Source organism: Anopheles gambiae, chromosome 2, assembly GCF_943734735.2.
Source record: "Anopheles gambiae chromosome 2, idAnoGambNW_F1_1, whole genome shotgun sequence".
Lineage (NCBI taxonomy): Eukaryota > Metazoa > Arthropoda > Insecta > Diptera > Culicidae > Anopheles > Anopheles gambiae.
The window spans coordinates 17,597,437-17,623,321 of NC_064601.1; the positions used below are offsets into that span (position 1 = coordinate 17,597,437).

Genomic DNA, 25,885 nt, shown 5'->3' on the forward strand with positions numbered 1-25,885 from the left:
CCACTTGGAAGGGTTGCCTGCCGGAGGGCCCCGTTTGCCACTTACAGCTTCGTGAGAATAGTTTCCAGGGCCAGCCCATCGTCACTAATTACCTCCCGCAGCATCGCACGGACGGCAAATTCGTTAAACCGGAGCGCAACTGTCCGCAGGCCGAGCAACAGCTTCCCCAGCCGGGCCGGCGCCGGAAGCGCTGCGGTAGGCTCTGTACAGGTCGTCCCGCCAGACGTACACCGGACGTCCCGGAACGGTATACCGAGCGCAATGGGAAGCTGTTTCGCCGGTGCAAGCTCGTTGGGCGGTTGTTGTTGCTGCTGCTGCCAGCAATAGTGACCAAGGGCAACAAGAGCCCGCTCGGCAAACTGTTCCAGCTGGGTGGCTTCCCGGGCACTCAAAGCAAACTCTGTTACGCCCGGTTGCATTCCGGAATGTGTGTGTGTGTGTGTGTGTGTTGTGCAGCATGGAAAAACGACGGGGAATGGGAAGGAGTCGTTAGCAGGAGAGTTCGATCGATTGCGGGTCTTCACCACAAAACAAACCTTTCCGACACAGTATCAGCGTCTCGAGCAGCGATAGTTCGATAAGATCCACCCGCAAAGCCTTGATGTCCTCCATCACCGACCGGAGATGGCCGTCACAGCAGCTGAAGGGAAGGATATACGGTCACTGTGTGTGTGCCTGTGCGTGTTTGTTTGTGTGTGTGTGTGAAATGCATTAAAAGAGCAAATCTTACCGTTCGACCAGTGACGAGATATCGATGGACCAGTTGGCTACCCGAAGCAGAAAGCATTCGTACCACACGTGCCGCAGGATCTCGTTCTGCTGCGCCCGGCCAAAGATGGCAAAGTGCTCGTTATGACGCACTTGCCGGATGCACGCCATCAGCACCTGGGATAGAATCTGCACCGACAGCCCGTCTGCGCTCCCCGAGTGGCCGAGCGGGAAGGAAGGAAGGAGCGTAAGTAAGAACAAACAGACGAAGCAGACGCTCGCCGTCCACCGTGGAGCGACGGGTGTTTGATTAGCGCTATTTGCAAACGGTGCAGAATAGCAAGATTCACCCGGCACTCGTCCAAGTGGAACGTTGTGGGGGCACTGCTCCCTTTGCAGCGCACCGTAGCACTCACGGCAAGTGAACTGGTTCTGCTGCATTGATTACATTACTTGGAATTCGTTTATCCTGCACAATGCCGAGTGTGAGGGCGATTGATTGAGGCGAACAGGTGATGATTGCCCACCCGACGCCCAGCCCACGAGTGCAGCCGTAACCGTTGCGCAAACGGTGCAATCTCCCGCAAACATATCACTCGCCAAAGTGCCTGCACGATGCAAAGCAAACCGATTGATTAGCGGAAGCCAGCAGGGGGTGGCCGTTTGGTGGGTGGGAATTTTTCAAGCTAATTATTCGCTTACTTGTTGGATCGATCAAGCACAATCGAGAATGTTTCCCTGCATTCTTTCAGAAGCATAAGCACATTCCGATCTGGGGTAGTGCACGCTAGGTAAAATGTAAAACACGTGTTGAACAGAACGCGTCACGTGGTTTTCAAGAATTCCAAATCATCGGTTTACATACCAAGAACCTGTTGGCACGGCAAGTGATATGTAGTTGAACAATGTTACAGGGAATCCCACGATTTATTGGTCAGCTCCCATGATTTTTTGATCGTATTCCATAGATTTTTGGTTCGTTCCCATAATTTATTGGTATGTACCGATTGGATATCAATACGATTGGACCAAACAATTCTGGGAAACGACCAAAAAATCGTGGGAACGCACCAAAAAAATATGGGAACCCACCACAAATTGATGGGAACCAACCAATACATCGTGGGAAACTCTGTATGTATTTCACCTCTTACAAGAGATTACGAAAAATTATCTTAAAAAATAACATCTTCTTAATTTAATACCCCGAAACTATACTTTAAAGACTGTTCGTTTTAATTTGGTTATGACTGTAGTTTAAATATGTCTTAAATAACTGCAGAAGCGTGCTGTTCCGATCAGAACACCAATCTAGGTGCTAAGCAGAATTATAAAAGGGGAGCTGTTCCTTACAATTCCCTTCCCTCTAATTCGTTACTGTTGAAATTATTTTGATTGCCACCCAGGTTGACTCCAACATCGTGCTTAAAAACAAGTGCGGAAATACATTAGCGGAAATGAAGGGAAAAATGGTTGTAAAGTTGTTGTTAGTAAAACTGACATTTCCATTTTTTTATGTTAGTCAACAAAGGTAGAATTCAATTTCAGACCCACATCCAAGAATTAGCGAAAATATCCATCCTAGATAGACTCACTAAGCCAAAGCTATTGATAGGCTGTTGGGTAAAAAAAGAAGAAGCACCAGTTGTTGGTAACGCTAATCTACACCAACACTGAGAGTACACGTACATATTAAAACAGTATAAGATGTTGCTAGGCATCGATGTCGTGAGAAACGATAATAAAATTTTCAAAAAATAAAACCACCCTGCTGCTGTTTATTAACGGCTGAGTAAACGAGAAACATTTATCTAGCAGACAATAAAAATGAAATTTTTGGCTATCTTTTTCGTTTCACTCAATAACATCTAATTATTCTAGTTTGCTGTGCTGGTGGCCAATCATTGCATGTGTACACCTCATCCTCGCCCCTGTCTTACCTCCATTTCCTCCTCCTGGCGACACTTTCCTCCCCCGACTTCCACCGCTCAGTGCCACCCTCCTAGGCTGCACTTTTTGGGGTGGCACCATTTTCCGTCCCTTTCTCGGGCCCCGTTCTTGCTGCACGGCTGCGGCATTCATGCCCACCAGGAAACATTTCTGCAGCCGACAGAACGGACACCAGTTGCGCCGTGCCTTGTCCACCGAGCATCCACCCTGGCCGGCTGGGAAAGCGAGAGAGCGAGATAGCCAATTTAAACGGGCCCTTGCCTTAAAACAATCACTCACGATGGGCTCACCAACGGACCGTGCCGATGCACTTACAGATGCACGAGTACACGGCACGTTTGCGGATGCTTCGCTTGAAAAAGCAGGAGCATCCGTCGCAGCAAACCGTACCGTAGTGCTTGCCGGAGCTACGATCACTGCAGACGCGACAGATAAGCGCTGGTGAAGCGGACATTGCTATCCGCTTTTTGCTGACCGCCTGCCAAAACGCAACTATCGGGTTGCCGTGGCCGTTGGACACGTTTTTATACTTCCGGTACGGTGGTCTTCACGACGCAATTATTGATTCGGCCTATTTGCTTTCCCATCGATACACACAAAGCCCCTGTTAGTCTAATAAACGAGCGTTCTCCTTCGCCAAAGGTGTTGATTGTCAGACACTGGTCGCAAGAACGGTTCTTATCGGCGGGAAGTGCGGTACTTATGCGTGTCAAATCGGAGCAGTTATTTTGTTCATGTTTACATGAAGGACGACGAGGTCCTTATGATGGTGTCCGGCAACAACGATAACGGTGGTCGATGCACGATATGCAAGTCATACTTTGCCAGCGGGCAAAGGGTGAAAAGCACGATGAAGACAGCAGCACCTCCACGCATTGGGCATCTGACCAACGTGTGAGACTGTTGGGACATTCCTGTCCACTTGAGTCGTTTGGGGGGAGAGTGTATAAGTCTACAAACAATAATAATTCAAACATCGAGCAAATGCCTCGTGGTAGGTATTTAATTGTGTTTACGCTTTAAGGCAAGTCAAATCTTAACTAGTAAATGTGAAACGTACCTTCAATATTACCATACAACTCGGAGGACTACATTCACCGTACGGTAGCGAAAAAGAAACGCTAACAGGTAAGCCACCCTTGAGGTACCGTCCCCCTAACAAGACGTCACCTTTCTGCCCGATTTCAATCAAACGCAATCGCAGCCCGACGTTGGGACGTTGACAATCGACACAATCAATTGACGTTCTGTTTGGTCTTTGATCGGAAACGTAACGATGGTGATGGTGCGAAAAAAAAACACCCCTCCCAAGAGCAGGACATTTCTACCGCCTTCCCGATCGATCATCCGGCCTTTCTTGCTTCATTTCGCAATCAAATCGAACCCACGGTGACAGCAGCGTCGATCCAGGGTGGGTGGATTACTTCCGCTATGCTTTGCTCTCGTTACACACACACATACACACATTCATCTTCGAACAATCACACCGATACGTACTTTTACTGGAGAGGAGAAAGGCGGGGTGGAAAATGAGCGTTATGTGATGGCTGTAGATTACGGTGAAGGAATCATCCACCCGTCACACCGGGTGACAGGTAGGTGGGAGGCAACATTTCGTTATCGATGGGCGAAAGATTGACACATTGTGTGGTTGGGAATGAATATTTACAGCAGAGTAAACTTTGTCTCAATCCGAGCGACAGGGCAAGCGGAAGAAAGGAGAGAAAGAAAAGGAGAAGAAAGTTGTGGCAGGAAGCTCATTAGAATCATCCACACGGTCAATCAAACAACGGCAGTACGGTGTGTTTGGCTGGAAATTTTTAATGAGCGGTTCTCTTGAAATGGTAAGCAATGTTCGCTGCAAAGTTATTCATGGCAGCAAAAAAATTTAAAAATGGATTAAAGCAAGAAACGCGCAAAAATTTGCTCATTTTCAGCGCTACGGTTACTTACCTTTAACCTACGGTTACTCGCCTTAAGGTATGCATTGGTTTACGATCAAACCATATAAAAACAAATTTTTCAAGAATAACAATAACATCCAACGTTTTACGTTAACGGTGCAATATTTCTAATATCGTTACACATGAAATAGCGAATAAATTAGAATACCGCTTAAACTACTATATTTTATCCCTTGCATGCATACATTTAGCATACTTTGCATGCATACATTTAGGCGTAATTCATATTCCATTACCATTCACGAACGCAGCCATTAACCATTTACACTGGTTGTGCTAACCAAAATGAAGCAAACGCTACTTGAGAAGTGGTAATAGTTGAACGATTACCAATGTACAGAATAAGGGACAAACTGACATATCTATATGCCTGCAATAAGCCATTCTTACACAAATAGTAATATACCCTCATCACATGTAATCTTCAGACCATAACTCTCTTGCGTTAATATATAAACTCAAGCCATAATGGTAACAACCACCTTTAGATTTGACCACAACGTAGTACAGAGCATTTCAGTATTTAGCGCTAGAAACTAGAGATTCTTCTGGTTTTCTTTATTTAAAACAATTTCGCTTTCATTGGAAGACGATCGATGGGAGGATATTCCGATGGATGGTAATACTTTAACCTTACTCGTTCGATGGTTGGGGTTCAAGAGAGTTCTTATAATTGATTTTCATCCCTCGAATCGAGGACTCTGCCGTCTGCCTTCGTATAGCGATCGGTGTATCTTGAGCCATGCTCCCGTAACGATGCCCAGTAACGCTATGTAACGCTACTTGTTGTCCATTGTTACCCACATGTCTATTCTGCACCTTAGAATAAATTAACTTATTCGCACCACATTACCATGAAAGTGAAACGTGTTCGTAACATACTACAATAACACACACCAACTAGAAGACTCAATTGTTCACCAATAACCATACATAAACCCCAGTTTTTACAGTCCATCTGCCTCAAATAGTGCTTTATTTTCCAATACTTTTGTTTTTACTGCAATGCAAATTACCACTAATACCGTACGTTACGCATCGTAATACAGTTCTCGTTGCACTAGCGGCATATATTAAATATGTTGCTACCGGTTACGCTTCCTACCGCTAAGTGCTTACACGCTAAAGTCCACTAAAAACCACACTATCTTCTTATTGCAGCGCCAAAACAAAGGCACAACGCCGATCGCATGCTACTCCTGCTCGGCGCTCCTAGGGCAGGCGTCTTACCTAAGTGTAACGATACTCGCTTGCAGTAGTGCTCATTTCAAGGAATGCAAATGTGAACAGTTCTTCTCACACCAAACGCGGCCAAAATGTAAAATAAATGCACATTCGTAGCTTAAACTTTCGTACCTTAAACGTAACACCTCTTCTGGGTAGTGTGCGGGAAGAGAAGATCATATATATTTACAAAATTATCCTTTACTTATCGTATTGTATAAAAATTGCATTTCGTGTATTTCTAACAGTTAGATGAGGCACTGGTTTCCTCTGTTCTGCTACGTCTTACAGTAATACGATTAAAATACTTGCATAGATACTTTTGCCTTGTTTTGCACAGCTCAGAACCGTGCCTCGGTGTAAGTACGGTACATTCTTCTCGATCTACTACTTTACAGCTTAAAGAGGGGACTCTACTACCTTATCTGTCAACTTTACAGTGCAAATGGGATAAACACTGTCTCGGCTCGTCTTCAAACCACACTCCTTATCCTAGCACGCGATTGTGGCAAGCAAGCAACAAGCGAGGAACTTCGAATGGAATTTCTTGCACAAACGTGTCAGTACTCATACTCTAGCTCCGGGAACCACGCTACCTTACGAGGATGCCATCAGCTTGGCCGCCTGTATAACATTATGCTGATGGTGATACCCGGCCAAATCGGCCGCCGTCGGATGATGATGATGGTGATGGTGATGATGGTGCGGATGGGCATGATGGGAATGGGTTAGGGACGCGCCATTCACCGTGCTGCCCATCCCGGGCGACACATGGTGCGGGCTGTGGTGGGAGTGCAGCGAACTGAACCCACCGCTAAAGTACCCGCTCTGGAGGCAGTTGTTCATGTAGTCACCGTACCCGTTGCTGGACGGCACGGAGGTCGGTGTGGTGGACGCACCGCCGAGCGGGTTCGATTCCGATTTGATCTGCCCGAAGGGAGTTTGGTTGCCGCCCGCATTGTTCTGGGTGTTTCCGAGCGCACCATGGTTCGATGGTGTATTAGAACCACCGCCACCGGCCCCACCATTGTTGTTGCCCGGTAGGTTGGATCCACCCGTGGGATGATTGTTACCGTACCCGTTAACCGGCGAATGGCTGTGCTGTGTCGACAGCGAGTTCGAGCTCGGCGTCGTGTAGATGTGGGACGAATTCAGGCCAGCGGTAGTGTGCTGCTGATGACCGGACGAGGACACGATACTGCCCGGCACGCCGCCGAGCGATCCGGGCGGCGACAGGGCCGACAGATCGTACTTGCCGACCAGCGAGCCGAGCGTACCGGCGCTGCCTCCGTGATGGGCCGATCCGAGCGACGAGCCCAGCCCGTACGACTGTCCATGGTGGGGCGAGATGTGCAGCGAGCGGATTGCGGGTGACGAAAGGTTCTGCGATTTGGGACTGCCGGTGAGATTCTTCGAGTTGCCGTTCCGGTCAGTTTGCAGCAGGCCTGTGCGAAGCAAAAAGAATATTGTCAGCTTTGATTGACCTTGGGGGAACATGTGCCATTAAACCACTTACCGTCACCAATTCCACCATCGTCCTTTTTGCCACCGACCAGTGCCATCACGTCCGCCGACCCACCGGAACCGCCCGTTTTCTTTGGCTTGCGCTTGCGCGTCTGTATGCCATCCTTGCGCATTGCCAGTGGTCGGTTGACGCCGTGCAGCTTGAAGTACAGCCCGCAAGCGTTACACACCGGTTCGCCGTCGTTGTTGCGTCGCCAGAGTGTGGTCGTGCGCGTGCCACAGTTCGTACAGCACAGACCTAGCCGTCGCGTGGCCGTCTGCTAAAAGAACGAAATTGAGATTGCCATGGAAGAGAGAAAGAAAAACGAGAACAGCAAAGTGCTCATATTAGTTATGACTGTTTTAGGCGGTTGTCGAATCGAAAGCACCCTCCCCTCATGTATGCAACTCTGCGAGCCAACTTCAACACCGGCAACCTGCGTGCAGGGTGTGCAGCTGAAATGTGTGGAGCCCAATGTGAATGCTTCTTTAGCTACTTTGAATGATCCTGCTCTAGCTCTGCTGGTTGGGTTATTGATATTTTAGTCGCACGATTTTTCAGACAAACCTAACTTCTTCAAAATGAACCAATCCTCCCTGAACTACTGTATGAAACGTTAAACTTGTTATTGATTTTATTAGGCAATAATTATTTTTAAAGCGATTTTCTGATAATTTTTTTTTCGTTTTTCTTTTTTTGGTATAAAATATGAAATTTACTTATTTGTTAGAAATTTACATTGATTGGAAAATAGCATTAGGAACCTTCGTCCCAAACGTGACTTGGCACGCTCGCTAGATGGCAGCACCAATCTAGCAAAGACAAGACCCGTTCCGACAACAAAATCTTCCGACACGGTACAACGGTCTAATCGCATCTCAAAAAAGGGCAAATTTCTTATTTTGTTTTAGTAATTTATCTCAGTTGCATAAGAACAGATTGACTACAATAAAATAGATCTCCTTTTTTCAATAATTGTATGTGTCTAATTCTGATTAAAAACGAACAATTATTATAACATGTTCCGGGACAACACAGTTCGCCTATTTCTGCCTTCAACCCTTTCCCCTACCTTTCCCATTCCTGCCTAGCCTGCCCCTTCTACGCGCTATCGCTCAGTGTAACGCACGTACGAACTAAACAGTTAATGGACAGAAACATGTGGTAAGGAAATTGGATACTCACACTCACCAGTCTCTTGCTGGGCTTTATCAACGGACGGTTCATACCGTTCATCTTGTGATAGAGCCCGCATGCATTGCAGAGATAGTGGCCGGTGCCGTCCCGACGCCAGAGCGGTGTTGAAATGGCCCCACAATTCACACATTCTCTTCCCTCGCCGAATTGGAAATCCATTGCGCTGTCTGCGTGTTGGTAAATGCGTGTGCGTGATTTCGATTCGCAACAAAAAAGCGCGAGAAGAAGGGTTTTGGGTTTGGGGTTCGGGGTTCATTCGCGTAACGTTTTGAGGGACATTAAGTGATTATGAGTTTTCCCATTGGGGTTTGGGATTTATTTTTTGCGAGAACGAGAGAGAGAGAGAGTGAGATTGAGTGAATGCGCACGCGTTTAGAACGTGAATGTGGAGCCATCGCCACGATTCCGCGCAAAAGGGGGTCCACGCGAAACCGGAGCAGAACACGGGACGCAAAGCAACGACAATCAAACAAAAACCGGGGAGGGAAAGAGAAAAGTGTGTTTTAGTATGATTTATTCGCTCTAGTTGCTATTACCTTCTTCAAATTACCATATGGCGAGGTGCGCTGAAAGCCGGTCGGATCGTAGGCGCGCCAGGAACCCATCATCACGTTCTGCGCGTAAAACTGCGGTGGAAGCTGCGTATGCGTCGTGCCTGTGTTTGCGGAGGAGGGGGGGGAGGGAAAGAAACCGTCCAACAGGCAGGGAGGTAAGCAAGAGAAAAAAGAACCAAAAGCAAGTTAGGTACAAACTGGCAGGCAAAGAAACTCCCTCCCCACCGAACGACCAAATAGCAAATGGTGGACCATCGTCCGTCGTTTGCAAAACAGGTCGTCGGCGAACTTACCGAATCCATCCGTCGGCCAGCCATTTTGTGCGGAAAAGTTGGCCGAATGGGCACCGTACTGGGAATGGGGCAGGGCACGGCTCGAGGGCACGTAGACGGGTGCGTTGGCGGCCGCGGCTGCCGCTGCCGCCGCGGACTGATGGTAGGAGCCCGTGTTGCCGGTTGCGACCACAGCTGCCGTCATGTCGGAGTATGCGGCAGACGTGTGAAACATGATCCTGGCCGGAATGGTGCCACTCGTCGCTGCTACTACGTCTGCAGGAAAAGTATGATGGAAATAGAGAGAAAATTAATTGCCTTACAGCACAGGCATGCTTGGGTCGATGACGGTAGCAAGGCACGAGCTGTCGTGCGGACGATCGTGCGATGAAACCGGGGAATGTGAGCTATTTACGCCACCGTCTTGCAAATGAGCTGAACACGTAGTTCACAACCCCTTTATCGGCCCTGCTGCACCTGCATCGTGGGAGGCCTTCTAGCTCTCAGAACACCGACACCACATTCATGGTTAGACAAATTATGTACGTTTTTTTCTAGTTCTCTTTTCATTGTGACCTTTGTGCCCGAGAATGATCCAGCTGCTGGTGACACTGGGTGTTAGAAGTATTAATATCTGCGTCGGAAACTATGCGTAACATCGCGGGAAAACGGGGGTTTAAAAATTGTTTGCTCACGATGGGAACGGTCTGGAACACCTTTGTAGCAAAACGTTGGATTAGATGTTGTTGGACATCTTAACCAATTATAAAGACTTTCGGTAGACTTTTTGTGGTTTGTACTACCTTATCCGTGGGATGGATTTCATGCTAAAGCCACCATGATAAGGCCTTAGCAAGGTATTTAATTCTCAAAGGTACAAAGGTGAACAAAACTACAATAAAATTCGTTAAATGAATCCGAAAGAAAAGCTGTACTCCTGATTTGCAAACAAAATCTTAAATTACACTTAATAAACAGTAAAACTAAATTACCTGCAAACTGTGACCCAACAATAATCTGCTTCAGTGCATTCCTTCGGTTTTAAAATCTACCATAAAACTCCAACCGAACTCCAAAATCAAAATAATTTCATCGTTTTTAAAGCACTCCCATTTCCTCCCGATAACTCGATCGTGCCCAACTGAAGAAGACACCAAAAGTCTGGAGCCAGAGGGGTACCAGAGCAGACCGTCAAATGCTCCCCGCCCGCCCCCTCTCCCCTCTATTGGATCGAATGTTTTGGAAAGCATCAGAATCGCTCATCGTTCGCCCATAAATTGGAATTAAGATTAGCGACGCCAAATCTCCATTTTGTGCCCGAGAATGAATCGGCTGCCATCACAAAGATCACAGTTCATTTCCTCGATCGGTCGGCCGATTTGCGATGCACACACCAACCAACGTATGCGCAATGCAAAAAAAAAGTCTGCCACAAACAACAGCCAACAGCACGAGTTTAATCGAAGGCACGTTACAAACGCCATTAGACCCATTTGGTGCTGCTTCGCTCGCTCGCTGCGCAGTGCGCACGTCCCTTATCGCATCCATGCAGCTCCACTAAGCTTTCCTATCGCGCATTTGGACACTAATTTTGGTAAGCAAAGAAAAGGTTGTCCCGCACACTCACTATCAGGGTCTGGAAAGCGTGCTGGATATACATAGTTGCGCTCCTGGGCACACGTTACTACGGTTTCACCGATCCAAGGCAAGGGAGGCCCCCTCCTTCGTATGGAGGATCCGTTACGAGGTTGGTGGTGGTCGTTATCGCAGACCGAGCCACGTACCACGTGTTCGAAAGGGAACAGGCAAAACAGGCAGCTCCAAACTGGTCGCCCTTGCTTGCCGGCCACGATAAGGATGACAAAAACCAGACCTTAAACAATAAGGCGGTCGACCAGTGAGGCGTACCAATTTAAAGGAAAACAAAACTGGAATCATACTGAACCGAGAACAACCGAAACGATCAGACCGGAGAGAACCCGTACACCAGCATATCTGTGTGATAAGTGACAGACAGTTTCCAACAACGCACCAGCGGAACAATTGAACGGGGTGGACTGGCGCCCGTTGCTTCGTTGCCTCTGTTTATTCTTCCTTTTTATTCAAAATTCATAACTTCCGCCCCCGGAGCACTAAATTGGGGGGGGAAGGAGGAGTGCGCAGTCCCATTACCAGCACACCATTATGATAAGCCCGCACAAGTGCTGGAAAGTGCCGACGCATGGAACAATCCACGGTACGACACGCTGCACGGATGGATGAACTTATTCGCCTCGGTAACGGGAACCGCATTACCCCGTCGATCGTCAGGTACGGGGAGCATTCTGATCGGTGTGGGCTCATCGGAACAGAATTGGCGCAGCAGTAAAATGTTGTCCTCTGTAGCGTGCACCGTACCGTAACGCTGCGGGTTCTAGAAGGCAAGAAGTGGCGGATCGTGCAACTCAGTACCCATGCCTATGCGTTCTGCAGCGCTGTATTATATGTGGGTACCTTTTCCAGGTTTCACGCAACCCAGCTCGAGGTTTTATTCGGCGGGTGCAAGGGCGACTGCAAAAACCGTTTCCTTGGAACAATTATGTACACCCTGATAACTACTACCGATCACGGTTTACCGACTATGCCGTTTCTACTCTTCCCGATCGATCATACAACCGATGTGCACACGTGCATGCAGAAGTATCGCTGTTGCTTTGTTGTACCACTGCACTATCACGTTTTCAGTGTCTCATCAACACCCCTGAAAGCTGCTAGTTATTGTGCAGGAATGATACGCCTTCAAAGCTCTTCACCGATTGCTGTCAAACCGTGTGTCACTTTCTAGCCGAGCGATACCACCATGGTTTGACACGCGTCGGCACGAGGGAGGAAACGTGATCTGCTACGAGATCGTTATCAGGTGTGATAAATATCTCACTATCGTGCGGTCGTCAGATTGTGCTATCTAGCATGTCTCGGTTGCGGCCTGACAGATGACATGTGTTTTAGCACCGGCTTTTTCCTCTTCTTTTTTTTGCTCCTTTTATCTAGCGATCTCCGAAGCGATCCGTTTGACCGATTACTGAATTGCTACCGGCAGCAGGAAGGCACTCGTACCGTACACGATTGGATGTTACTGTAAATGATTATCATAATTACATGCCGCTTTGGAATGATCGTACATTACGTGCAATGGCAATGACATTGTGTATTATTTGCTTCTGCCGTGTGAGTTACTTGTGAGTCGTACATCAAAATAACTTTGAAGACTTTATGAACCACATAACAGAACTTAAATTCTTGAAATAGTGATCAATATCACAGTAGGTTATTTCGAGGAACGATCGAGTGGATATTACAATTATACATTATGACAATAGAGTCAAATTAATCGACATTTTAAACTACAATTAGCAGTTAGAAGCTTAAAAATATACCAATCATTCCCAGTTATAGAGAAACAATTCCAAATTAAAATGTAACAATTAATCAAAAGTACAGCAAAAAGTGTTTCCAACAAAAGCTGCTCTTTTAACAGCAAATTGAATTTCAACAGAATGCTGCGAAACCCTTTTATCAATGCTAGAATATAGTAAAGTAAAGTAGTAATGCAATGCACAATATAAAGTAAAATGTTTGGAGTAAAAAATACACCCTTACCGTCAATACATCGTAAAACGGCATTAATATGATGACATGGTGGCGATTGAACAATAGTTAAAGCTACTTATTTCTATAAATAAACTAGACTTTACCAGAAATAAATAGACTTATTAACAAAAATAAATAAGTTTTTGTAAAAATATCATCTACATATGTCCTTAGCGTCGTCGTCGTCGTTCTAATTTCTTATTTACAATCATACCAGTTTTAAGGTTAAAAACTGACTTCTTTCGCTGTGATAAACATTTATTAAGATCTATTTAGCATTAAAAAAATGAAGCCAAAAGGACAAAGCCCAATCGAACTAGCAGCAAATTTTCAAACTTCAATGCCCATTCGTGCCCATTTTTATTGTTGCTGTTGTTTTTGTTTTTCCTTCAGCATGATGAATTGAATACGGCAAAACACCGTCCCATGCTACATACCTGACCGCAAAAATGCTCCCCGAAAGAAAGCCTGAACGCGTTAAGGTGCACATACATTTCGGTGCATTTCAGGCCGCCTCAACTCAACACTTCCCCACCGCATACCGTCCTGAGTTGCACTCGCTCGCTCACAAGGCTGACAATCAGGCTGACCCGATAAGTGTTTGGCGCACGATGCAAACGATCAACCGATGGTGGTCACACCGGGGCAACACGGACGGAACAAAAAGGCAAACGTGTCTCGCGGCGTCCCGAACATAAAACAGATTCTTTCCATTAAGGTTCTTATCGAACGGGTACGAGGCGCCACTCGGTGTGCCTGCCCCCTGTGTTGTCCTGCCCTGCATCCCGCGTTAACCAAGGGTGAACTCTTAAGAATTCGTTCATTTGCCCCGGGGTCCACCCGCCTGTCTCTCTCTCTGCTTACTGTTTCAGGTAACCTTCTCTTACTTCCGAAACACCCTTAGCATCCCTATCGCTGGTAATATCCCCCCCCTCCCTCCGTACGTATTGATCGTATGGCTGTCATCAACTACCCGTTACCCAATGATACGGTCACGTTTTTCCGATCTTCTGTTCCGGTGCTGCTTTTCTTTACTTTCCTTCTCCCATCTCCCTATCCCTTACTTCAAAGCAATTCAAACGACACTGCCTGCTGTCCACGCGCTCATAAGCTCATTCGCCGGCACGATCGACCAGCCAGCGAAAGGGCAACATAACAGCGAGCATAGCCGCGTTTGCAGCCACATTTCCACCAATAAGAACGGACTGCACCAACTCGATCGCGAGTTCACCCCGGCGGCGGCAGCGCACCACGCCGACGCGGACGGAAAAGAAACGGGAACAGTTCGAGCGCAGCACCAGAAAACCCAGCCGCAAGACAAAGCTCACCATAGGGCGACAGCTTTTATTCTCGTCCCTCTTGTCTCCGCTTTTCGTTCGGTTCGGTGCGGTGGAACCTACGCCACCGGCTGCCCGCGCCTCCAACACCCGCGAACGACGGAATCGATGGAATAAATGCGATGAAAGATGAAGATTCCGGAGATTTCGTGTTTCCACCCGTTTCGCCGTCGCTTGGGGTTGAAGCAAACCCTATCCGCATTCGACCTACGCGATCGAAACTGGCCAATGATGGTAAAGCAGACCGGATTGCCATTCCCGGGGTTTGCTTCGTTCGTGTTTTCTTTTAAAACGTTCTCCCCATTCCCAGGCACATTTGCACTGTTCCCGGTGCATCCCTTTTCTCCTGCGCATTTGCATGGATCGCGGTCGGCTTATGGATTGCTTTTTTTTTGCTCCCCAAGCGATCGCTCGATACTTATACAGTGGCAAAGGGCTAGCCAGACAGCCGTGGCGGTGTGGGGAGCACTGGCTAAAGTATGGCGACGGATAATTTATTATGCACAGTTGCGGCCATAAATTATAATCCTTTGACAAATATGATCTCGTTTGGTACAAAACAAAAGTCGGCAAAGGGGTTTTTGGTGCATTTGGTTTTTTTGTTGCTTTTTTTGCTCCCTGGATCAAACGCACGTTGTATACATAAGTTGTTTTAGTTTTATATACTTCAAAGAATAAAGTTAAACAATAATTCATGTAGTAAATAATTTTTTTTTTTTTTGTAATAAGAAGCCGCAAAACTATTTTCTATTTTGTAAGCGATTTTCTTATGTGTTGTTGTGCTCATAGAAGATTGAGTCGTGTCTATTCTAACATAGCTTAAAATTTTCAGCTTTATTAATTAGGTCTTTAATTAAAAGACTGATTTCTTTCCTATTTTATAGATGAAAAAATATTTCCAACTTAAGGTAATCCATACATATTATGTGATTAGAGTGTTATAGAAAATGTGACAAAAATGATAATTTTGTACTATGATGCATGTTAGACAAATTGATTTGTGTCTGGTTTAAAAACTGAGCGAAGAATTTAGTCGAACATTTGCATTTCCTGTTTAGTTTTAATGCTGTAACCGTTTTAATACAAGTAATATAGTTGAATTATATCATACAAATTGCAAGAAATTACTTTCGAATAATTATCTTTTATTGCAATACAAAGTGTGAAAATATTAAAATGCACAATGTATGGGAACATTATAGAACAGGACAGAATTTTCATGAACAGATTTAGAAAAAAAAGATGAGCTAATGGAAAAGATTATTTGACTAAAATAATAATAAAATGCTGCTTGTGCTTCTCGTCGGTGTTTGTTTTGAAGAATCAAAAGCATTGACGGAAGAATGTGAAAGCAAGTTCTCAAGTCTATGAAAGAAATATCTAACGAAATTTCTATTTCTTCTATTCATATTTCTATTTAACGAAATCTTCTATTTTATGGATAAAACTTCCGATTGTTCAAAGAGGGTTTGTTTGACTCAGATAACTGATAAACCAAAGCATAGATTGCTAAGTCCATTAGTGGCTTACGGAAATAGATCGGTTTGTTGGGTGACAAACAAGTTTATCAATAAAAAATATGAACACGTTAGAAAGTGTATAAAACATGAGCAAATAATCAAGAAAAAATCACCAGAAGTTGATGATTTTCACAATTATGCTCGGTCTAGAAGCCGTCTCTTTATGTTCCAGTGCTCAAATATCCTAAGTATATTGAGCATTTATGAGTCGTTGCAAAGAACCCCCATCATCCACATCAAGTAAAATATCTATGAGAAATTATAAATTTAGAATATATGTTTTTCATCAACTTTTCCTATTTAGTATTCTAGTACAGCTGCTTCATAAATCCCCTATAAAATTATGACTCTCTTCTCTTAGTAATTTTTTTTAATTATTCCACGCGTTTTCTACGCAAAGCACGGGATTGAAAAAAAAACAAAAGTTCCGAAAAAAAACCTTTCTATGCACTTGTCATAAAACTACATTCTAGTTAACAATTATCACACCACTACGTACCATCATATAGCGTTATCAGCCATTTCTTTCGGTTGCTCGTAAAAACGGCAAGCTTTCCCGAGTGCAACTTGAACCAAAAAACGCTCTCAAGGCTGAGGAGCTGCACTGCACCTTCTAACGCTGTGGACCGATACATCAAAGATACTTTTAAAGGGTTTTTTTTTACAACTTTTTGATTTGCTTGCCGGCATTCTGTTGCCCTGCTGTTGTACTCCCCGCAGGGCCGGTGTGCCTCTGGGTGCGGTTAAATGTATTCATAATTTTATGATCCATCGTTTTCGCTCCCCGCACTGTCCCGGCATAGCCCAAACCAACCTCATCACTCCTTTTCCAAAAAGAAAAAAATACTTAGCACAAAACTGCTTCAATTTGAAGTCCATAAACAAAAGCGTACGAGCCAACCTACAGTACCACTAACAATACACTCCCAACTCCTGCGGAACTGGTTCGCTAACGCGTCCTATCAGCGGGTCGTAAAACTCGAGCCGATAGCATCCACCGAACGAAAGGAACAGTTTTACGACGGCGGCGGCATAGACTAAACTTTATAACCCTCGTATCGTATTTTTTCCATACTTATTTTTTCGTCCCCCTTTGCTAGATGTGTTACGCGCAAACGAGCCGACTGGGGACGGTGGGGATGAAATGAGGAAAAAAACACACTTCTTGCTGGAAAAAATGCACGCTTCCTAACGCTCATTGGCTCATATTGATGGTCGTAAAATGGGCGAAACATGCCCAGAAACAAGAAGCACCGAGTGTGTCGAATTAGAATGAGGCCTAAGCCGTTCTAAGCCAAGCGAACGATTTTATTGACCCGTCTAACTGGTCATTTTTCCACTGCAGGCTTCAATTAACGAAATTTTCCCTGCAACCACCTCCTCAGCTGAATGATTAATCACACCCTCCCGCAAAAGATATGGAGGCTCAAAAACTCTCTTATCAAGTGACCGAACGAAGGCGTCAGCCCGTTTTGCCTACCTATACCACCAGCTCCATCGTCTCCTGGACCTTCCTTCAGACCCCATAGCCGGGTGGGCTGGACTGTGCGAAGTGATTTCTTAATTTTTACGAGCCGAAAAGCGCAATTAACTTATCTGATACACCAATCTACGCAATCAAACCCGTTAATGTGTGATTCCGGGAACACTGCCCCGGGTGAGAGAGAGATCTTCATTTTGACGGCTACAACCCGAGGCTCACAATTCCAGCAGCCAGCCGCAACCATGCCAGGGGGGGAAATTCCTAGAAAATGTATACTAAAATACCATCCCTCCCTCCCCATCACCCAACCCAGTTGACCAGTGGTGATTGGTTCGCTGGACCGAGAACGAAAACGCTAGACGAGGCCACGGAATTGTTTCGGAATTTCTAATGTTTCCCTTTTTTCTCTCACTGTTGACTCGAGGAAAACTCCCCATCCAACAACGGGCATAGGGTAGTTCCGACGTCAAATGGGAGAGGCGCGCTCCGCGGGAAAGGGAACAGGGAGGGTACGATCAAAAATTAGAAGCCCAATTTTGGAGCGTCTCCGGTCGGTTGCGTTTGAAGTCCATTCCATTTCTTTATCAACTCATCCATTCTGAACTGCGCGCTCAGCAAGACGACAAATGAAACGAGTGCCACCGCGATGAATAATTCGAATTCCGAACAGTTTCTTACAGGGCGGCCATCTTTTGTGTTTAGGGAGGCGGGACGGGTACGGCTGGTAGACCGGGCCATCGAGAACACAAGAACACATACCGGAAGCGTACAAACAAGATTTTTACGACCGTTCCCATTTGGCGTTCCGCGATGCCAGCTCGTGTAAGGGCTCGTTCGGAAGGCAACTTTGGTATGTGTGTGTGTGTACGTGTTTTGAGGTTAAATACGGTGAAGACTTAATGTGAAGTGTTGGCGCTTAATACCTAATTGCAATTCCATTGCCACTCGGAACGGCTTGATAAAGATTGAGTAATTTTAGAAGCGAAGAATATTATGTTCCGCATATTCGTAGTGATTGTTCCCGTTCATAAACGCAAACCACCGACGGCAGTTTGTTGAAGATATAAAAGTTTAGTAAAATCAATTGTTTACAGAATTTGGCAGACAAACGTAATTTTATACAGTTCTTCTGTAAATAAATAAAAAGTACTGCCAACACTGTGATCTTATTCATTAAATCTTCTTCTTCTACTTGGCGTAATGTCCTACGCGGATATGCCGGCTTCCAAGGCTTTATATATAAATTTTAAATAGTATACTGATCATCTTCATAAGCTATACACTATTTATGTTAAAGGAATGTGTCATATTAAATACAATACTTATTCCTCTTGGCTTAATCATTTGCTTTATTTTGTACAGAATAGTTACTAAATCCTCTCAAAACATTGTTATAGCTTACTCAACGCTCCAGTCAACCGGTCTAGCGATGGTTCATGCATCTTCTAAAATTATGTAAACCAATTCTGCCTTGAACGTCTAAAATTTCAACTTCAGCCAGCTTTCACCCCAAGCCCATGCTCCAATTTGCCATTGCCAAACTAGCCAGCCCCCCCAACTCCCTGTCCGACCGAAATGCTTTACCAATCGGTCACTGTTGCAGAACACTGGAGATTGTGGCAAGCCGCCGCCACCGCGCGTTGTCGTTGTTTTTGGAAGATTTTGGTAAAATTATTCCGAGTGTCGTTCACACCAAGGCTACCAAGGCTACCCCTTTCCCATACCCACTGTATTGCCCAATGCAGCCCCACCGCAAGAGAGTAAGAGAGAGAGGGTGACACAGCGATCTCCGCGGATGTCCACAAACAGCCCGACACCGCCGCCATACCGAACTCTCAATCGATCACCTGTCACGACGGGGTAGGCCAAATTGGTAACATCAAAACCCCCAGCGCGCCCAAATCGATCCAACCATTTGTCTCCGGGCGACGGATGACGCTTGATGGTCGATAAAGGTGGCGCACTACCGCTACCGGCTCGGAGCAGGGTAATCACCCATCCCAGAAGCGCATCACCCTTGTCATCTACCGACACACACACACAAAAATCGGTGGGAGGCCCACGATACTTCGTGGCCAAATCCCTGCTCTACCCGCTCACGCGGTGGTGCAGGTGACCTCGCTCGCGTTTCGATTCCGTTCGGGGCTTCCGTTCCTTCGGAAATTATGTATGCCACTTTTTCGACACGCACTTACCTCACCTCCTGACTGGCCATCTTCATGCCCTCGTGCCCTGCGGAGGGAAAAAAAACCGCCCCGCGGGGTCTGTCGGCATCCATTAGTCCAGCTCGACACCGAAGCAGTAATTAAATCATCTTAAATCACTCTCCCAAAACACCACACTCTTGCCCACCGGGCACCGGGCTAGCCGCATGATTCGAAGGAGCGAAACCCGAAATGAAACTCCCCTAATTGATTCAGCGAACGCAGCCAATTCCTTATGCAAATTCGAACCATTCGCGCTCGCCCGTTCGAACATTGTATGTGTATATTTCAACACACACACACGCACGAGCGCTTGTACATTGGGATGCCAGAGGGTAGAGAAAACAACGCCGCAGCCAATGTGTCTACCACCAGTGTGACACCACGAGGTCTTCGGGTCTCGGGCGGGCCTTTCCAAACGCATGCACGCATGAGCATAAAAGTGTGTGTCCCATCAGGGCGGATTAACCGACATTGGGGTGTGGTGGCGGTATTGTATGCGATGGTATCATCTGGTCTGCTACAAAACGTAATCATATCGTACGCAGTAGAAATTGTACACTCGGAAATAGCTCACATTCACTACTGGCCACTACACCACACACTAAGCAAAACACGCAAACACGCCGAATATGCGGTTAAAGGAGCGAAACGAATAGGGCGGTAAGGTTTGAAGAAAGAGCTGCATGGCGGTAAGGAGGCATGGAGGTCTAAAACAAGGTGTCGGCTTCCTTCCTTTGTTGTTTGTTTGTTTTGTCTCAAGTCGACGGCTAAGCCCCAAAGCATCTCAAATATTTACTCACCCCCGAACGGTGGAATAGTGGTAAATGCTTCCGAGTAAAAGTGGTCAGTATTTAAAACTAATAGTTGAAGAAAAAAAAGGTTTTATTATTTTAACCAACAACAAGAAGCTAATCCACACTGTTTAACAAACTACCAAAACTACACACATCCCATGCAGCCCGTAAATTTGTCCACCGCCCAACGCCCCACAGTGCACAGCATTCGGAGCCGCTCTGTGTGGTGATTAATTAATTCACCATACCTGATTCCCGTTAGTGTCAACGCTGACCGCGCTCCGCCCGATCTTTCACATTTCGGCACCGGGTCTCGTTTGTGTGTCGATACGAGCCGCGATACACGGTTGGAACAAAATCTCTCACCCTGCCCCTGCCTTTAGCATCTCATGTCTACCACTCCTCCCCTTTCCCCCCCCCCCTCCCTTCCATAACACCCCATCGTTCACTCATTGACTCATTTGCAAATGAGACATTTTTACGATCACCATAACCGTATATTATGGCGTACTTAAGACCAGGGCTTTTACGACGTCGGTTTTGCCTCTTAAGCTCCAACCCAAGGCAATAGTGGCAACGGAGAAGGAGTGGTGAAGGGGGGGAGGGGGGGTGGAAGAGAAACACACTCGTCACCTGCCGCCGTTACCATCCATCCTTCCCCTTTCGCCTTGCGTTACATTCTGTCGCCCCAGCAACCCTGCAAATCATAAAACAAAGACAAAGGACATCAACGGCCGAACGCGCCACGAACGTACCCGGAACCCACTCCCCCAGCATCTCAGTCAGCGTCAGCGAGAATCGATCAAGCAACAGAACGACACACTGAAGACGATCGGTAATGACAACGATCAACACCATGAGCCAAGCACTCACACTGCGCGCCCTGGTTGCTGGGTGTCAGTTGGCGGCAACAAAACAAACGAAAAAAAAAAATACTTCTGCGTGTGTGAGGTTTCGCCGACCGACGAGATTGATCACTGCAGCGAAAGTTATCGACATCAACCCGTACGACCGTACGCGCGCGCACTCAGGCACACACACAATCAAACCGCAGAACCGCTGAAAGGGGTGGAACTGACGGCACAAGCGCATCCAAAACGGCTACGGATTTTTTTTTCTTCTGTCCCTCCCGGACAATGCAAAATTGCTCGCTCGGGAGCTGGCGAGAAGGGGGGAAACGGACAACGCCTGAGGCGCACCGGGAAGACCGGAAAACGACAAAATGCATATTATATGATAATTTAGCACTCGATCATTTATTGATTTTAATGGAAATTGTATGTTTTATATGGTCACATGGCGTATGGGCATGGCGTCGGACTGATCGTTGTTCGGTTCTGTGTCCTGGTCCTGTGGGTGATTGTTTGTAAGTGCCGGCATCCTTTCTGGGGGTTGTTGCATTTCTGTTTTTTTTTTTTTTTGGTTTTGGTTTTGGTTTTATTTTATTTTCTCCTTTTGTGTGTTGCTCTGTGACTGCACTTTGGGCTAGTGATTTGCTTCTCGCTGTTACTTGCTCTTTTTGTTTCCGTTTTCTTTCGCCTCACTCCGGATGTCTTTCACTTTTGAAAAGAGTTATATGTACTTTGTTTTATTCCCTACATCTACTTCTCTGTAAAGAATGCCATAGAATCACTTTATGCTGATTTAAGTTTAAATTATCGGAAGTCCATTTAATTCTTCTGCGTTCAACTGCGCCTATCTTCTCAGTGTCCAGGCTAAGAATACCCCATCCACAACTAAACACCCGATAAGAGATGGCTCTCGATCGACAAGGTGAATAAAATTTGCCCCCATTCTGCCTGCAGCCACTCACTGATAGTGTGACAAATAGAGCGAACGGCAGGAACAGAAACAGAAATAAACAGAAGAATCCCCCGCCCTGCCATTGGTGTGATTCTGTTGTGCAAACGTAGCACAGCCACAGAAAAGCAGCCGATCGCCATCGCAGGGGAGCGGCCCAAGCACGGCTCACTGACCACCGCCACCCAAAAGAAGAAATATTAAGCTTTCAGAGGACAGCGCAAACGTGCCGACAAATTTGAAAAATGTTACCAAATATTTCTTGTCCCCACGGTTGTGCGCACGGAACCGCCATGAACCCCACTCACGCCCGGGATGACGCGATCGCACAATCGGAATCCATTACGCAAGCCTCATCGAACGCCACCGGTGTGTTGGGAGGGTATCCGGAACGGCGCTGCGGATGCGTTTCACGAGCCCGCGCGACCCTCGGAGCAAACTCACGAGCAAACCCAAGCGGAAGGAATATCTATATAAACTAAATCACTGCAATTAATTTCGTTAATGTTTGTTTTTCTCCCCACCTCTTTTCCAATGGCAGCCGTGAAGCCGGCGTCTCGAGCGCGAACACCAGACCACGTTTGGTAGGAGTGCGGTGCCCATCTTCGGCAAACTTCTTCGTTGTTGTTTTTTTTTCTCCCTAATATGCTTAATCGACTCCGACTGAACGATTGAGGTCCATTGAGGCGTCACCGGAGCGATCAGAGCACTCGGCCTGTTTCCTTCCCTTCATCTTATACTCCGTTTTTCCCCCGCTCAGCTCGCTCGATCGATAAAGCAGATGGAAATGGTTGCTCACGAAACCGCTTTCGCTCCTTTCGAGATTGATCAGATCCCGATAGGGGAGGGAGTTTGTTGCTACGACGGTGACAAAGATGCTCCCCAACCGATCGCGACTTAAGTGAGACCGAAAAGGATTGCCGACGATCGTAAAACTGCCGAATATATCAATTCCTGGGCCTGGGCCAACGGTCAACCATTTCCCGCCCGCCACCCGGACCCGGATCCGGAATCGAAGCGCACCATGATTGATCGCACACACGTTCTGGTGCCGTGCAAAGGGATCGTCAGCGCTGATGCTCCGCTGCCCAGCCGATAGACTTGTAATGTGCATCTGGCGGGGCCGTTTGGGCTGCTAGAAGGAAGCTGCCAGCAAACGGTGCTGGCGGATGTGGCGGAAACTGTCCCACCAAAACATTTTAATGCCACTTTCATGCTCTCGGAGCGTTCGAGGGTGCGCCGGATGTAAGCGTTTTATTCGTTGTTTTTCCTTTTCTTTACAGTTTTTTTTGTTAGTAGACATCAAACGCTCTCATCTCAAGTAAAAGCAGCTAGAGCAGAAGCTTAGCACAAAACGAAGTGAAAAGAACATTTCTCTCTGATCCATGCACACACGTACAATCTCAAGCCTGGCAGAAGAACGAATGACATCCGAAAGAAAGTGCCCATCCACTGGCTGGGTAACCCTTCGCTTTTCGGGTGACATGTACAATCCGAGCGGGCGCTTTGTGGTTTGCCGACGGCGGGAAAGAAAAATGAAGCCGAGGCAAAAGAATCTTCAGATCATCGTTGTCGCCAACAGCAAAGCCAGCGATAGTACGGCGCCGATCGTTGCTTCAGATTTACGCCGCTACCCCGCCTAGAGACGTTCGGTTGATACAAATCGCTTCGGAATCTTGTTAATCGAAACCTTTTTATTTATTGAGCTCGCGGTATCCGCCGCATCTCGTCACCTTTTCGCTGTATGTGTGAGGTTTTGTTTTTCTTTATATTCTCCTTATTTTTTTTTCAAAGACACGGTTGACAACTCTAACCAATATCAACCGCTTCTCCAGCTGATGAGGATCGTAGGGCTGTGAGCCGTGATGGGGGATTTCGGGATTGATCTACCTCGGGCACCTGAAATCCCACGGTGAAAGTTCCCACTGGCGCCCGGTCACATTCCTGTCCGGCACGCCGGAATGCCGGATGGATGCTGTAACACGAGTGAGCGATTTTTCACGCGGCACAGGAAGTGTAACGATAGTAGCTGAAAGCTTTTTCTGTTATACAAACCTCTCGCTGACGGTGGTAGATGAGTTCTCCCTTGGGATAGTTAGGAACAAATAAATAAATTCTCACAGAGTGAGAAATTTAAATCTTTAATAAATCGATTTTTCTCTCATTTATTCTGGGAGTTGTTTAATAAACCTAAATTTTTAAATATTTATCTCTTCATAAAGCATAGTGAACATGTCCATCCAGTTGAAAAACTCATTTTTATCGCGATTTGAACACTGAGCATATTATACTGAATTTAGTGTATATGGTTGCCGATGACTTTCTGCACACAAACCGTTAAACGAAGAGGAAATTAACCTCTACCTAGTATAATTACACCTCATGAGCAAACAAGTACATACATCTTACATAAAATAAAACAATATTTTAAACGTAAGCTCCAGAAAGCTTACCGAGCAATTAGCTAGCCTATTTGTCCTAATTACGGTGGAAAGTTATTAAGTGCTTCAATTAAACTGTAATGCGTACAAAGCGCATCTATTTGCAGCTACCATTACAGCTGCATTCCTTTTTATTACCTCCATTGTCTGTTAAACTGCTACATCTATCTACTACTGCGTCGGTAATCCCTTAAGCTCTTCCCGGTCGGAAATGATGCGCGTCTTAAATTTGTACTCTGCTCCACACAGCGTCAACTAGCGTGGCGTCCATCTTGTTACAATTATTTGTTAATTAATGCTCCCTACGCGAAGATCGGACCGCAAGCCGTGTTAGCTGGGAATGGTTAACGAGCAGCAAAAATGTACAATTCATAAAAATGCACTCAAATTTTTGTTTCCCTCATTCCTTACAAACCCCCCTCACCCGAAACAGGCGCGCCAGACATACAGTGCGCTTCAGACGTCGATGGTTTTTGTAGTGCATCGTGGGGATGGTGGTGCACCTATTCCGATGCAGCTATTAACGAACTGCGCCCGGAACTCCACCCACCAGCAAATGGGCCCAATGGTCCATTGTGCAAACAGTTGCTGTATCTCACAGGCCATGAGTTATGGTTACGAATGGAAATTTATGTGCTCCCAATGGCGTCCGGTGCGCCCTCCGCATGCAGCCTTGCACTCCGTACCGGCCGAGCACTGGCTAAGAGGGTGCGTCATTCTGGATGCATTCGGTCGATTGGTTAATTTTTGGTCGCCCGGAAGCTATGGCAAATATTAAACCCATTAGCAAAAACATACCGGGAAATTCACCTTCCCTGCCCTGTATATCGTCTGCACCAAACGGCCTCGCGAGCACATTACGCCTGCTGCTTTGCTCCAGCCGATCCGTCGATGAGCTCATGCCCTCGTAGTACGACGCCACGTCCCAGTGAGTTGTTTACCACCGGAAAAATGATTTTTCATTTCAGAACAAATGCCCGCACACACCGTTGAAGTGCTCTTTGTCCAGATGCGCACCCAGGCGGATGGCAAAACCTCGACTGTGAGACCGGGCTAGCACCATCATCATCGTGCGGTTTCGGGGGCATTATTGAGATGTTCAATTAAAATTTATAAGTCCCGGCCTGTCTCGGGATCTGACGGGCCTGTCTGTTCGCCGAAGCCACGAACAGAGCGTTTGACGGTTCAGACCAGACATACACTGCCACGTCTGGTTGAGTTATGGTCCAGTTCGCCTTTATTATATTTTTTTTGTATAGCTATGATTCATTCAACTCAAACAACTTCCATCGCTCACTTG

At 46.4% G+C, this 25,885-nt stretch overlaps 2 protein-coding genes across 8 annotated transcripts in view; both read right to left on the reverse strand.

Moving 5' to 3' along the window:
- Nucleotides 1–432: 432 nt before the first annotated feature.
- On the reverse strand, nucleotides 433–3,138 carry LOC1269327 (nuclear hormone receptor family member fax-1). The gene is made up of 4 exons (XM_061643711.1): nucleotides 2,974–3,138; nucleotides 2,649–2,873; nucleotides 731–914; nucleotides 433–640 (listed from the first exon to the last, which is right to left on the reverse strand). Exons 1-4 carry the CDS (start codon nucleotides 3,110–3,112, stop codon nucleotides 490–492), a joined length of 699 nt encoding a protein of 232 aa, XP_061499695.1. The 5' UTR covers nucleotides 3,113–3,138; the 3' UTR covers nucleotides 433–489.
- Nucleotides 3,139–5,566: 2,428 nt separating this feature from the next.
- Nucleotides 5,567–25,885, reverse strand: part of LOC1269326 (GATA-binding factor A) — a 34,995-nt gene continuing 14,676 nt past the window's right edge. The window contains exons 2-6 of one of the 7 annotated variants that reach the window (XM_061642414.1): nucleotides 9,395–9,649; nucleotides 9,098–9,202; nucleotides 8,542–8,714; nucleotides 7,363–7,627; nucleotides 5,567–7,291 (exon numbers count right to left, since the gene is read on the reverse strand). In XM_061642414.1, the coding sequence (XP_061498398.1) occupies nucleotides 6,444–7,291; nucleotides 7,363–7,627; nucleotides 8,542–8,714; nucleotides 9,098–9,202; nucleotides 9,395–9,608 (1,605 nt within the window). In that variant the 5' untranslated portion in view covers nucleotides 9,609–9,649 and the 3' untranslated portion in view covers nucleotides 5,567–6,443. Of the gene's footprint in view, nucleotides 7,292–7,362; nucleotides 7,631–8,535; nucleotides 8,715–9,083; nucleotides 9,203–9,394; nucleotides 9,653–25,885 lie in introns of all 7 variants that reach the window. The other 6 variants (XM_061642413.1, XM_061642412.1, XM_307949.4 and 3 more) reach the window with 6 other exon arrangements.

Coding starts and splice junctions, on each gene's coding strand:
- LOC1269327 (XM_061643711.1), bottom strand. CDS start 3,112: ATGTCCGCTTCACCAGCGCTTATCTGTCGCGTCTGCAGTGATCGTAGC. Junction 2,874..2,973: donor TGCCGTGTACTCGTGCATCT/GTAAGTGCATCG, acceptor TCGCTTTCCCAG/CCGGCCAGGGTGGATGCTCG. Junction 641..730: donor ATCTCGTCACTGGTCGAACG/GTAAGATTTGCT, acceptor CCTTCCCTTCAG/CTGCTGTGACGGCCATCTCC.